This window comes from Phalacrocorax carbo, chromosome 3 (genome assembly GCF_963921805.1).
Source record: "Phalacrocorax carbo chromosome 3, bPhaCar2.1, whole genome shotgun sequence".
NCBI classification, from domain to species: domain Eukaryota; kingdom Metazoa; phylum Chordata; class Aves; order Suliformes; family Phalacrocoracidae; genus Phalacrocorax; species Phalacrocorax carbo.
In genome coordinates, this window is record NC_087515.1 from 1,793,402 (window position 1) to 1,807,914 (window position 14,513).

At 45.3% G+C, this 14,513-nt stretch overlaps 1 protein-coding gene and 1 long non-coding RNA gene across 9 annotated transcripts in view; one reads left to right on the top strand and one right to left on the bottom strand.

Moving 5' to 3' along the window:
• Positions 1-14,513, top strand: part of LOC135312417 (uncharacterized) — a 98,406-nt gene that overhangs the window by 10,744 nt on the left and 73,149 nt on the right. The gene's annotated exons all lie outside the window — the stretch shown is intronic.
• Positions 1-14,513, bottom strand: part of UNC93A (unc-93 homolog A) — a 45,342-nt gene that overhangs the window by 8,974 nt on the left and 21,855 nt on the right. Inside the window, exons 1-7 of one of the 6 annotated variants that reach the window (XM_064445579.1) lie at positions 13,093-13,399; positions 12,233-12,434; positions 9,703-9,879; positions 8,697-8,926; positions 5,525-5,650; positions 2,531-2,748; positions 1,256-1,391 (exon numbers count right to left, since the gene is read on the bottom strand). In XM_064445579.1, the coding sequence (XP_064301649.1) occupies positions 1,256-1,391; positions 2,531-2,748; positions 5,525-5,650; positions 8,697-8,926; positions 9,703-9,879; positions 12,233-12,300 (955 nt within the window). In that variant the 5' untranslated portion in view covers positions 12,301-12,434; positions 13,093-13,399. Of the gene's footprint in view, positions 1-1,255; positions 1,392-2,530; positions 2,749-5,524; positions 5,651-8,696; positions 8,927-9,702; positions 9,885-12,232; positions 12,698-13,092; positions 13,402-14,513 lie in introns of those variants that run through there. The other 5 variants (XM_064445576.1, XM_064445580.1, XM_064445578.1 and 2 more) reach the window with 5 other exon arrangements.

A 14,513-nucleotide genomic window follows, 5' to 3' on the forward strand; every position in this document is an offset into this window, starting at 1 on the left:
CCCCTCACAGGAACACCCTTACAGGCTGAGTACAAAGACCGTTAAACACAACTGAGAAGTTCAGAGGTCCTGCGTTAATAACTCTATAGGGTTTTTTAGTATTCTTATTATCTGGGATTTTTTTCAAATCTAAAATGAGTTTCATAGCGTAAGACACACACCCAGAACAGACATGTACGGAAGAACCTCTGAATTAGTGACTGTAGCATAAAGGAGTCCGAATTTCTTCTTCCTTGCTCATGTTTAAAATTTCCTGTGGAGAAAATAACTAGAGTGTCTAGGTGCACATTGATGCAGTGTGCCCAGGTGGCCAAGGAGGCCACCAGCCCCTGGGCTTATGTCAGCACTGGTGTGGCCAGCAGGAGCCGGGCAGGGATGGGGCCCCTGTGCTCGGCCCTGGGGAGGCCCCACCTCGAATGCTGGGCTCAGGTTTGGGCCCCTCGGGACAAGAAGGGCCTGGAGGGGCTGGAGCGTGTCCAGAGAAGGGCAGCGGGGCTGGGGCAGGGTCTGGAGCACAAGTGTGCTGGGGGGCGGCTGAGGGGGCTGGGGGGGTTTAGCCTGGAGAAGGGGGGGCTGAGGGGAGCCCTTCTCACTCTCTGCAGCTGCCTGAGAGGGGCTGGAGTGAGGGGGGGCTGGTCTCTGCTCCCAAGTCACCAGTGACAGGACGAGAGGGAACTCCCCCAAACTGCGCCAGGGGAGGTTTAGATTGGATATTAGGGAAAATTTCTTCACCAAAAGAGTTGTCTAGCACTGGCACAGGCTGCCCGGGGAAGTGGTTGAGTCGCCACCCCTGGGGGTATTTAAAAGGCATTTGGTTGTGGTGCTTAGGGACATGGTTTAGTGGTGGGCTTGGCAGCGTTAGGTTTATGGTTGGACTCGATAATCTTGAGGGTCTTTTCCAGCCTAAACAATTCTATGATTCTGTGTTTCTATGATTCTGTCTGTGTTGCAAGAACATTTATCACCAGTTGCATGAGAGCTGTGAAGCATCAAAGCTGTAGGGCACTTTCTGGGTAGACAACACCCTCAAAAGCAGGATGAACTATACCACCAGCAAAGTGATGTGTGGCAATGACCTCAATACAGTGATTAACTGTACTGCCTCTTTTCTCATGAATGAAATTTGCCTCCAGTTGACTTTGCTTTTAATTGATAGCTGGCAGCAAGTTCTCCCTTTGTAGAGCATGCAAAGGAAGGAGCGCTGGGTTTGTTATATTATATGAGATGATTGGTCCTTCAAGTGAACTTTACATACCTAATGCAAATAGCAGTTTTCTACCCGTGAACTGCGAGATCTTTCCAAAGAGCAGAGAGGAGAGGGAATTCACAGCTGAAAAGCAGATCATCACATAACCAACGTAATGTATCCCCAGGGCACAGGTCACATACGCCTGGAAGAGAAGAGACAGTGGTGACACGTTTTATTCAGTGAAAATACGCAGCTAGAGTTCAAGGGTCTTAGCCCGAGTATTTAGTAAATAGCCAGCATGGATGAGATCAAAGGAGCACAGCTGCAGAGTTTGCTGACAAGACTCTGGCGTATTGACATAGCTGGCCTTCAGCAGCGATATTTCTAACCCAGATCCCAATCAGACTGATGCCATGCAAACAGAGCTGTAACAAGCAGGAGAAGAAGCTGGAGCACTGCTCACTGTGCAAATAAAACTCCTAGAAGTGGCATTAGAAATGTTCTGCCCTTCCCTTCATAGCCCGAGAGATGAAAATTGACAGTCACCGCTATGGTCATTACAGAGCAGCTCCCAAGAGATGAAGAGAACCTCACCTATAAGAGTGTACACCCCATGGAGATGGCCATGGGGTGAGTGCCCCTTTCAATCCATTCAAACACAGCAGCAAGTGCACTCTGCTGTTATATGCGAGGTTTGAAAGCTTAAGTGTCAAATGAGCCACTCAGGAAGTTTGGCCCCTTTCTTTGGAGGCTTTCTCAACCAGTGTCCGGAGAACAGACCTGCTGTGGGCCTAGGGTTGTAGAGGAGCTGGAGGAGCAGAAGTGGTTTGATCATTTCAGTCCAGCAGGGTTTGGACCTGTTGCACTAGTGACTGGTGAGGGCATTCAGCCAGCCACATTGAGGGTTTGCCCTCTTACCGTAAAGGTGCTCAAAATCAAATATGTGGTAAGTGTGCTGACTTGCACTTCTACGCTCTAGGGAAGCCAGAAGGAAGGAAGATATAAAAGCTTTGCAGACTTCTGGCTTTCTCCCAGTTTTTTATTTACAACAAGCTGAAGAGTTTGAACCTGTAGCTCTCTGCTGTGGCCTCCACTGGTGAGTTAAGCTCTCTGCAGCGCTCTTTTTAAGGCTGTTCCAAGGGACATATTTACGGCCGGCCTCTCCTGTTTGAAGATGTCACTCAGAGTTCATTCGAGTAGAAGCGAGCAGTAATTTAGCAAACCACAAATCATCACTGAAAACATCTTCATTGAGCAAGTAAATATAGATCAGATGCAATAGTAAGACACAGAGGCACAAAAACCAATTAAAGAGAAATAGATTTTCATTGTCATCCACACCTTTGTGTAGTCACCAGAAAGAAAACCCTGTTCAAACCCACTGTACATTGTCAGAGGGATTAGAAGACACTGTCTTTTATCTTTAAGATGCTGGAAAGTTGCTAGGAACGTAGACCAAAAGGATGGTGTCTCTAGTATTTCTTTCTCGGTCTCTGCTTGGTCAGGTTTGATCTGGTCCAGAAATACAACGATCAGCAGCACAGCTAGCACACCACTAGCTGCAAAAACAAAACAAAAAGTTCATGAAAAAATGAGGAATGCTGGAAGAATGATGGGAAGTCGCTTGCTGCTGTTATTGTTCTGACTTAGTGCTTAGCTCTCTGTGGGATGTTTTGGCAGATGCCTCTGATTCCGCTGCAGTGTAGAGGCCATTTCTGTGTAAACAAGAAGGCCTGATCTACATTCACATCTTCTGCATACAGCTGTGAGCCTCGCAGATCCCCTCAGCTGAGCTGTGACCGGCCTGTTGTGACAGCCGCCAGGGGCAGCTGCGCGGCCGCAGAGGGTGATCGCTCACCCTTCCAGGGCAAGCCGGGGGCCGCGGGGACAGGGAGCTGGCCAGAAACAGCTCCCTCGGGAGCTATCAGAAGACTGTAGATCAACATGAGAGAGGAATAGTCACTTCCCGTGCCAAGGTTTTCATGGCTGGGAGGGATCTTCCTTCCAATACACGGAAAGAAAAATAAAGGGCTACAAGTAGAACTGCTGTCGTGGATCCCAGTACACGTTGCTTTTTTTTTTCCTTTTCCAGTCAGCTCTGGGTGACTTGAAAAAGATGGAAGTTACAGCTTTGAACCTATAATTTCCTAGCAGGAGCAGCATATGAAAGAATACATGGGGTAGTAAATCGGAAAATGTTCATGTAAGTATTGGTCTAGGTTTGTTTGAGTCAAATTTTTTTTCCTGTTATCAAGAAGATAACTGTGGCTCATAATATACATAAAGCAGCCACAGATTCACAACTGATGGCTTCATCACAGATGCAAGGTGTGATTATGCTTCCTGTCTTACTTATGCTGACTAGAAATCCATCCATGGAAACACGTGGAGTTCAGAGTAAGAGGAGAAGCAGGCACGTCTTCCCATCCATGCTGCCTGTGCGATGTGCTCCTAAGGTACTCTGTACGGGCATGCTCTTTTCTGTGAACTTTTACTGCCAGAATATATTAGCAGATGTACAGTAAATTGCCATCTTTTTCTCTTTTTTTCATATTGTTTCTCATACATGTCTCCTAGAATGAAATTGTATTCTCTGGTGTCCTGGTTCTCCCCTGTGGCTGAGCTGTAAACCCTTCGCGATGTAAGTCGTCGGTTCTGCCAGGGTGTTTATTAGCGGTTATGGGTGATTGCAGGACTTACATGGGCGAGAGCGGGACATCCATATTTGCAGGACAAATATTCTAACAGATATGTCAAATGAATCAAGAGCAGTTATAGGAGATAAGTAACTGCATGGCTTAATAGTAGTTGATATGAACATAAATAGAAACATTTGCAGTCCTCAAGAAAACTAAACAACAAAAGACTTATTCATTATTGTCTCCACCCAAGCTGGGCCAAATATGTATTCAGTAACTAAATAGAGGCGACATTTAAAAAATGTGTGTGAATGAAATATTTAGCTATTTGGTTTCCCTCGAGGTAGGAAAAGACATATCTTTTATTAAAAGCTCAAAAGAAAAATGAAACCCTACTGGTGTGGGGTCAGTAGACAGCTGGGTTGCATTCATTTTGCATGAGCAAAGCCTAAGGGGGTGCCGTATATGTTAGTCATCAAAATTAAATTTAAACTTGTGAGCCAAACCTGCCTTTAGCAGAAAGGCATCAGCTCCAGCACACTCTGGAAGGGAAGTGGCGGGATATTCTTTTCATTTTCTCACCAATTAGGAATGGAGGTTTGGGCAGGAGGGAGGGTTTGCTGTGACACGCTTGTCTGGTGGGGGCTGGCTCCGACCAGATCGCACACTCTCTGACCACATGACACATTCTGTGCATCTGTCTCAGCATAGGGAGTACATCCACGTGCAGAGACTGCAAAGATACTTTAACAGAGCTGAGGGGACATACTGCCTTGCCTGATACTTCCCCTTTATCCAGGGAAGAACTCGTTTTGAGAAGAATACTTTTTGAACTTTCCTTACTGAATGAATCTTTGCGTATCTATTTTTGTCTTTCTGACTTTTGATGGCATCAGCCTTCCCTGTCTTTGATTCCTTTCTAGCCTTATGCAAGGAAGGTCTATAGCAGCTGTAGTTACTAAATGGGAGACATGACAATTTGTCAAGTGCTTCTCTTTATCTTTGCCTGTCACGCTAAGGTGTTATAATTCAAGCATCACAGCTGAGAATTGACTGAAGTTCTAAAGTCTCAGCAGGGATCCAATAACCTTCCCCCAAATGACTGCATGTTCTGGGAGCCGTGGCTCAGGTCCACCTCTAATTACAGTGCAGTTCTTGTGCTGAAGCTGTTTGACGTGTGGTAGGACACCAGCCAGTTCTGGTAGGCGTCCCCAGATGACTAGAAGTTGGTGAGTGCAGGCACCACTAGCTAGGCTGCTCTTAGCGCCTCGGACCGCTGCGTGCTTATATAAATCTGCCCAAAGCCACCAGTAAGTAGTTCACTATTGCTGATCCTGAAGATAGAGAATGTAAAACTATCATCTCATGCATAACTGGATAAGGTGCTGTAACCCTCTGATTGCAATGTGGGCGTACTTCTGATTCTGGTCTGTAGAGCAGCACTGACTTCGGGCAAACAGTGAGGTCGCTATGCTGGGCTTCAGCTTTATTCCGGGTGAAAAGGTGTAAAGAATGTCTTGCTCCTTTAGAGAAGACTGATACGGCACTGGCACAAAGCGTTTGAAACTATTGAGGAAGGCGTTGTTTACAGCTCTCACATATCTTATTTCCTTTTAGCGAATTGGATTGAAGGAGGAAGTTGGAAACTTAATCTGCAAAGTCACGCTAGGTTTCACAGTAGCAGTGGATTACTTACCAGTGTAGCTCCCTAGCAGAGTGTAGATTAAGGAGCTGGAGGGTTCTGCTGACCCAGTGGTGTTACTGGTATCGGTCGTGCAGTCATACGCTCCGCAGCATGCCAGGTTTTCTTCTGAGAGTTCCACTGATTCAGTAAAAACCAAAAGAAAGGCAGGCCAGGGAAGAGATCAGATGAGTGCACGCTATATGTAAGGATATAAGGAGAAGGGAATCCAGCGCTTGGTGATTGAGCCTAGTTTCAAATCCTTCCTGATTAGAGATGTTTAACTTCAGAATCCCAGTTTAACACACAAAAATTTGGTTTAACAGAAACAGTTGCTCAGGACAGAACACTGAATTGATGGTTGCATGGAGACATGGACTAAAGCCAGAGACTGAAATCTGAATCCAAGCTCGGTTTGCAGTATTTAAAGTTCCAGTGTGTATCTGCACTTCTTAATCATAACACCCCACAAGTCAGGTCCCTCAGTCTGCACCAGCATGAACTGATAGACCTCAGTTCTTACAGCCAGAGGACATTATCCCTCTCCAGGTAATTTCTGTAGATGTTACAGGAATGGAAACCAGCTTGAGACATCGTTTTGTTTTATAAATTCAAGTTATGGTTACCCACTAATGCAGTCTTCCAAGAAAACAGCTTTTCCTGGCTTTGTTACTTTATTACTGGCTTTATTACTCTTTGAGAACATACTTGAGACTAGAACAGTTTGGCAGGGTTTGGAGTAAGACCTGTGCTTTGTTCAATCCCATCAGTGTAGTGCTGGGCACGTGTGAAAGCCACGCACGTGCGTGTGCTCGCAGCCCGTGTTGTCACCACGACACCATGCCCGCTTCCTCCAGTACCCTGTCTGTAAAGAAGAAACACTAACCCAAAGTGTGAGCCTGAGAAAGCTGTCTGGTGGGGAAGGGTGATCAGAAAGCTGCACAATTATTTCAATGCTTTCGCTGCAGAATTTGTCACTGGTCCAAGCACAACAAAGGGCAAGGCAGCATCCCTTGGCCGATTCCTTAAACAGGACTAGATCTGTAATTTTTCAATTATTCAATTATTGTGTAACTATTTTTAGTGTGTTCTTCCCCGTCGCTTCCAATCAAAGCCACTGCAAGATGAATCAGCTGTTTACCTAGCTTCATAGGTTCTACATCAGATAAAAAATAATAATGTAAAGAAAATCTTTATCTTATTATAGCCGGTGGCTACTGCTACGCAGTTTTGAACAAACAGACCCTCAGCCAAATTACCGTATGCAAAAGGTGAGCGAGTCACACTGGTAAAGCGTGGAAGTATGTAAACCAGTTTTCTTATCTGTTTGTGCATCATCTGGAGATGGAGATGCACATGCAATTAGTGATATGGAAGCTGCAAGGCGAGGTCTGCTCTGCTCCTCTGGAAATAAGGCTGCAATATTGATGACTGAGAAAGGATGACTCTTGTAATTTACATTGATTACTGTCTTCTGTTGTAGTGTTACCTCATGGTGTAGCCTGCCTTGCTGTGTCTGGATGTGGTGGTGCAGGCAATATGTCAAGTGCACATATCCACCTGATTTTTGTGCATCTGGATTCTGCGGATACATACCTAATCACTGATCGCTGAAATTATACATTTTAAGTATCTGGACAATATGGGTGCATCTCTTTGCTGCGCTGTCAGGGGAAAGGAAAAGTGGCGGGTGCCTGGAGAGCCTTAGCCCCCTGCGAGGAGCTCCCTCTAGGTTAAAGCTGAGTCTCACTGAGGAGGCACAGTTGGGAAGCTTGCAGTATGACTGCTCATCGCTGTTGTGAGGCTACGCAAGGCCTTTGGGCCTGAGAGCTGTTCACAGCACGCTTCTCAGGAGCACAACTCCTGAAATCCAATGTAACCGATAAAAAATAAGTAAAAGTTAGAGTTTCCTTAGAATTTAGGGGAACATCCTCAGATGTGAAACTAGGAGAGGATTTACAAGATAGAAAAAGAGTATTTTAATCCTCTTATTAACATCACGTAACGTGATGTGTGCTGTGAGGCAGAGGGGAGTAAAATGGTTACTGTCTGTGCAGACCCCACAGCTGCACCAGAGCCTCCACCCTGCAAATGAAACCGGTGCGGCCGTTTCCTCCTGAGACGTTGTGATCAGGTCAGCAGGGCTCGGCTGCACCCGATAAAGTCCTTTAGCATTCTGCTTTGATGGTGTTTCATCTCTAGTTGACTGCGTTTAGAGGAAGCGTGAGTCTCCCTAAGTATCACACCTTGTGACAACTACCGTGCTATAAAGCCAAGGGTTCAAAGATTAAAACCTGATGCCAGCTGCCTGATATTTAGGTTTAACTGAATGCCTGTTTGAATATCCTCCAAAGGACACACTGTTTAACTGAGCCAGGGAAGAGAAGTGACTTCTTGCTATTCATAGTAGCAGTGTATATGGAAAGCTCTTTCCACGTCCATCCTGCTCTGCCTTTGACAGGATAGGGAATGCGGGGGGATCTGCAATGATAAAAGGCTGTAGACTTTGAATCTCTAAGGAGGGGTCCACATACAAATTTATCTTCACAACTTCCCTTTCAAAGCATACCCCAATTGCAGGCATGGGAAATGAGGGCAGAACTGCTGAGTGATTTCTTCAAGCTACATCGGCATCTGTTGTCTGAGCCTGAAATACAGCAGAGGAGCCCTGCCGTGCAGGCTCCTGCCAACAGCTACTTCTGTCTCTTCTTGACAATTCTGTAAAGCACTCATTTTCAGCAAGCGCCAGCGTCAGCTCGACCAACCTTGAAAGTTTAACAGCAAATTAATCCAATACTACAAGCTTTGCGAAAAGGCTGCTTCAGTGTTTTGCCTTTTGTTTTAATCCACTTTAAATAGAAGTCAGATGTGAAAGGCTGTCACTGTCAGCAGCCTATCTGTGCTTTACAAACTGGGTGGAATTCAAAAGGAATTCAGTAGACATCCATTTTTGAGCTAGTTGTCTGAACCCTATAGCTGATGAAGAGTTGATAGAAAATAGATGCTTCCAGAGAGCGATTTAGGACATCTGTTTCAGGCATCTGCCTTCAAATGAGCTAAGTCACACCTGAGGTGTCTGTTTCCACTGACTGCGAAGGCAACTGAGGTTCACTAGCACAGCTACGGAAATCCACCTTTCGCCTATCTAGACCCATATGATGTTTATAGATTTTAAAATATATTTTACCTTTGTTGGAAGCTTGGCTAAATATCAAGGATGAGATGAGATTTCCCCAGATGCCGGAGGACTGAAATATCAGAAAGAAGACCCCAAAGTATTGGCTGATAATGTCTTTCCCGTTTTTTCCTGCTTTCTCAGCATATGAATTGCCAGCGATGGTGAGGTAAGTGCATTTGGCAGACCAGAGTGGTGCTCCTCCTAAGCCCAGGATCACAGAGGTAGGGATTAGTGTGTACCTGCCAAAGAACACTTTATTTAGCGTAGTTATCATCCATTAGCATAATAATCATTTGCCCAAAGATCCAGAGGCAAAAATAGACATCAAAGAAATAGATCTATCTTTTGTGTGATTCAGTGAATCTACTACATGTCGAGGAAGGGGCAGCCTTACGAAGTTTAGGATGTGCAGTCACCCACAGCTGTGTCGCTAGGTCTGGGCTAGGCTGGCTAGGTCTGTGCTCATGTGCCCTTGTAACAGAGAATTCAGTTGCACCTGCGCATCAGAAGATGGCTCACAACAGCTTTCCTCCGCAGAGTTGCGTCCCCTGTCACTGGAGAGCCGAGGTAAATTGTTCATCCACCTCTGAAAGGGCAAGGCAGGAACTGGCCTTCTCCCGTCGTCCTCTGCTCCCAGAGCCACTGGCTGGAAGAGAGCCTTCCCCTACCAATCTTTTCCTAAACAGTCCTAGAAGTCATTTGGATTTTAAATGAAACTTCTGATTTTTAATTTTTTTCTTTCCTAAAGGGAAATCTCTGCTACAGACATGAGTTAGAGAAGCAGCTTCAGGTGGGTGGATGGATGCATTCATCCTGGGTTTTTGCACATTTTCACATTTTCACCTGCTACTGGATTTATTTATCCCTGTTTCTTGCAGGTAACGCCTTTTGCATCCAACTTTCAAATCCGCAACACAGAGGTAGAGTAGGGATTGAGAAGAAAAAGAAGAACGAACTTGACCCTTATTGATTTTGTTCAAACACAATAGACAGGGTTAAAATATTTAAATTGTACCAGCTAGCGTAGAAGTTCCCTAAGGAGAATGCGATGTAGCAGCACATAGAGCCTGCGATGGTCCACTTGCAGCCCAGCTTCTTGATGAGGATTGGAGGGAGGAACATGGACGATAAGATGAGCGCAGCGTAGAGCGCACTTAGGGAAGCGACACCCAGGCCTTCTTCTGCGTGGAGACTGCTCTGCACGGACAAAAACAGCGGTTGAGGCAAATCTTATCACAGGCATCTGTTACTATGGTGCACAGAGCGTGGCTTCAGGCAGAAACAGAGAGATGTGGAAGCTGGGGCTGGGTGCTACTGTCTCCTTTCCCCAAAGCAGTCTGATCGTGGATTTATGGTTTTCCTCACAATGGTAGCCCATTTATGAAAATATGATACAGAACCAGGTGATGACTGCTCAGAGTCAAAGCTCTGGTAAGTCAGACTGTAGATTCTTTAACGTAATTTGTTGGAGTTTGTCTTTGGAAGCAAACTGGATGAAGGATAACCTCTTTTCTTGGCCTTCCCCTTTTGTCTCAGGCAGGAAAATACTCAGATCTGCATTGCAAGAGCTGATTTAGTGACAGTGGAAGATTGTTTGCTTTAAACTACAGGTCTGATCATTTTGAAATTCTTCGGAGGCCAAGGTCAATATATCCTAATATGCTCACAGCAGCCCTTTGTAGTTGGAAGTAATCGATTCACCCACACTTTCACACAAGGGAGGAATAACATTTTACTGATCTAACTAGGTTTTAAATTCTATGTTCAAGATGGTTCTTCTCTTGCTTTGATACTGTGAAAGTTACAACGAGATCAAGATGCTGCTTATCAACATTTTCCTGTTTGTTTCATTAAAAGCTGACACAATCCAGTACGATTTTGGAAGGGGGATGGATACTGGCGGGGTAGCACTGGAGAGCGCTGGAGGAGGGCGAGGCTGCTGGTACCGGCACCAAACACCTCCCAGCCCTGTGGTGGCTGCGTGGTCCGGCCATGCAGGAGGTTCTCTGTCGAGCAGTGTCGATGTATTTGAGAATCGGAATAGTTGTTTGTGAACAGGCAAAGAGGCTTCCTGGTCACTGAGGTCCTATTTCTGAAATGTCACATGCCTCGTTTTGTCAGCTACAGTTTCCAAAATTTAGGAGCCAGGCCTCCAAAATCATAGAATTAGGTTAATTGTTACTGTTTTGTTGGGTTTTTTTTCTTTTTTTGGGGGGGAATGTTGAAATAAATGATGGAAGTTTTTAATGCTCGTCCTGCAGGCTACATACGATAAAATAACCTACTTCTGATTGTCTCTCTGCAAGTCCGCTTCAACCACCAAGACGAACTAGAGGGAGGAGAGGGCTGGTTCATCAGTCAGCACCAGTCCCTCCTGCAGTGTTAGTGGAGGCTTTATGGTCCAGCCCTTAACCTGAGCGTGTACCATTTCAGACGGTGGGGCTGACTTGTGACTTGTGACTTTATCTTTATCTTTATCTTTATCCACCTCGTTAGCCTGTCCAGCTCGTAACATCTCCATCCGTTTTTGGGACTGTTTTTGCAGAACCTCCCTGAACTCAGAATTTGACAGCGTCAGCAGACAGAAGCTGCTCAAGGAGAGGAGAATAGAGAGGTGTACAGAGCTAGCAGGGACCTCTTCCTGAACTGAGGTCAACCCCGTGTTACTGCAAACAAGTGCATCGTGCCATATATCAAGTTCCACCTTCAGAGCATACAGGTTCCCACACCAGTGGGAAAATCCAACCCTGTTGATCAGGGTAATCTTTTAATATCCTGCCTAAAGTTACTCGTGGATGACTTATATCAGTTTATTTGTCGTTAGAACAGCAGTCTTCTAGTCTGAGAAGTTCCTCCTTGTGTTTACTCTGAAATACTCATAGACAGCCACAGTAACCCTCAGTCTTTTATTTCGGCCATGTGAAACAAGCCAGCTCTGATCGTATCCTGAGTGTTCAAGTCATTCTAGAAACCCATCTCTGCTACAGTGTTTTAAGATGTTAATGCCAGTACAAACCACAGCTGCATTTGATTTAAAATAGTATTTTTTATTATTATTGTTATATCATGATGGCAGGAATTATTGTATTATTTAATACTTAAATTATTTAATGGATTGGGCATACGGTTTTATTATTTTACATCGCTGTATAACAATAAAAAAATTGTAGCAATTTAGAAATCTTCAAACCAAATCCTTTCCAGAAATGCAATTTGTTTTCCATTCTGCAATATATTATTTTGAGAATAATCTCAGAGAAATTTAGTTTTCATTCAAACAGCTTTTGCGGACCTAAGGAATACTTGTTTGACACAAGGGTTCAAACTATTTGAGAAGTACTGGAATAAAATATTTAGTAAATGCTATGGATCCGGGTGAGGGATACTAACCTGCACTAAGTGGATGTCCAAACCCACCTTAAAAAATTCCTGTGTATGCCTTCCTCACGGACACGGTGGAGAGGCTGGCGGGTTTCACGCAGCTGGCCGGCCCGTGCCCTTCCAGGGCAGCTGTCCTGCCAACTGGCGGGAGATGCTCCGCTTACCTGTAGATTCTGGAGTCCTCCGTAAGCAGTGAAGAGAAGTAAAAATCCGAAAGAAATGACCAAAACATTCCTAAGATTCCTTTCCATGTTGATTCATGCAAGACAAAGGTCTGCCGGTGCGCAGAGCTGATCCAGTTATTCCAGGGGATGCTTTGAGTTGGAGGAAAACAGCTTATGTTTTGTTGGAAAAGGTCACTTCTCGCTGCAATTGTAGAGGAAAAGGTTGTTAATTATTTGAGGACTGGCCAGTGAACTTTACTTTTTCTAATACTGAAAACGTGCGGCGTTGTTACTGATTCACCTGTTGTGGCCGAGGCACTAACGAGCGCTCCCGAAGGACCTCTGTCAGGTTTTATTAGTTAGGTGTGTAAGTCACCTGCAACACTTGGACTGATCTTAGTATTGGAATCGGACAGTATCCGGCGCTCTCCTATCACCAGCACACAAGAAAAAAATCGCAATCAGGGAAGTGCCTGTGTGGCGTAAAGATACACTAGTCCATAAAGGGCAAAGCTGAAAAGATTGTACTGAAATCTATATTGCTTAACTAAGGTTACGAAAGAGTACTAGGAAATGAGACCGTTTACATTGTGTTACAGCGTTGTCTGCAAACACCAGCTCTATGGCTGTGCGGCGTAGCTGGCTGCCTGGCAAGCAGGGGAGTCTTCATCCCTGGTGAGCCCCATGGCTTTGGTGTTGCAAATTTGCCAAGACATTACTCGTGAAAATGATTTTCCCCATCTTTCCCATCAACTCAGAAGCCAAGAAGAAACGTGGGTTTAGCAGAAAAATGAAAAAGTGACTTTCCCTCCCCTCCTCTGGCCCCTGAAAAAACCCAGCCTTGGTGGGATGTGTCTTACCTTGCCAGTGCTGCCTGGCTCAGGGAGCGAACCGTTTCCCCGTAGCCAGCCAACCCTGCCACGTTTGCCCCTGCTTTCCCCTATGTTCAGAGCCTGCGCTTGAGAAGTTGCATGGGACTGTTGTTCGTGACGCACTCGCCGTCCCGCAAGTCCCCAGTGAGCTTTTGAACACTTCCCTCCTGAGCACGCGGAGTCCTCCCTGCTCCCTAAGCCTGGCAGGGCGAACAGGCTGGCTGCAGACCGCTCCTGCAGCTGCAGTAGAGGAGGGATTTGAACCTGGGAGCAAATGGAACCCAAAAAAGGCCACGCCGTAACCTGAAATTATTCGGGCAGAGGTGGTCTGTAGGGTGTGCGTAGTGTCTGGTGAGAATGCACAGCTTAGACTTGGCCTAAGTCCCACTAGATGGCACAATTTTGCTTCCCACAGGGAGGTTCGAGGGTGAGGGGAGGAGGCTTTAGTGCCTTCATTCATTTGGTACATTAAAGAGGTCACAGCTAGTTTCTATTTGGAGAAAACTCCCCTATGTGTCTTTTAATTTTCTTCTTTTGTCTTACAATCTTCTTGAATGAAATAACGCAGAAAACGTAATCTTTCAATTCTCCATTATTAATGGTACTTCTCTACTGCAACTCTAGAAGGTGAAATACTGGCTTTTTTATTTTACAGACTACTATGCTGAGCATGCAAACACTTCCAATTAGATCGCAATGCCACTCTTGTTTTGTGGTGTTTGTAATCCTCTACGAGGCTTATAAACCAAATGGGTGGTACTTTTTCCAGTCTTTTTAGGTTTATGGACCCTTGCAATTTTTGGGTGAAGAAATTTCAGAAGAGATTTACACCTAGTGGTAACATCCTTGTTTCTGTTTTGGACCCCTTAGAAACAGTCTGTAAAATTCTCGGGGTTTGAGATCCCAGAATCCCAGAATCCCAGGCTGGAGGGGACCTCAGGGACCATCTAGTCCAACCTTTCTGGGAAGAGCCCAGCCTAGACAAGCTGGCCCAGCGCCCTGTCCAGCCGACTCTTGAAGGTGCCCAACGTGGCCGAGCCAACCCCTTCCCTGGGGAGATTATTCCAGTGGTGACTGTCCTCACTGTGAAAAATGTCCCCCTCGTGCCCAATCGGAATCTCCCCAAGAGCAACTTGTGTCCAGGTTTAAAACCACTGGAAAAATGAATGAGAAAATATAAGAAAAATGCCTATCCTAAACAAAAGCAGAATTATCACCTGTTCTGGAAGAGCCAAGAGCCAAGTATAGTGCAAAGCTCATTCAGTTATAAAAGCCCTTATTTTAGTGCTCTTTCTTGACATTAGCAGTAACAACAACACAGCTGTAAAAAAAATCAACATTAACTGGAAGCTATTTTTAAAATGCAGTGTTGGGTAGGTTGTCTGATCAGCACTTCTGCTCTGGGGGAA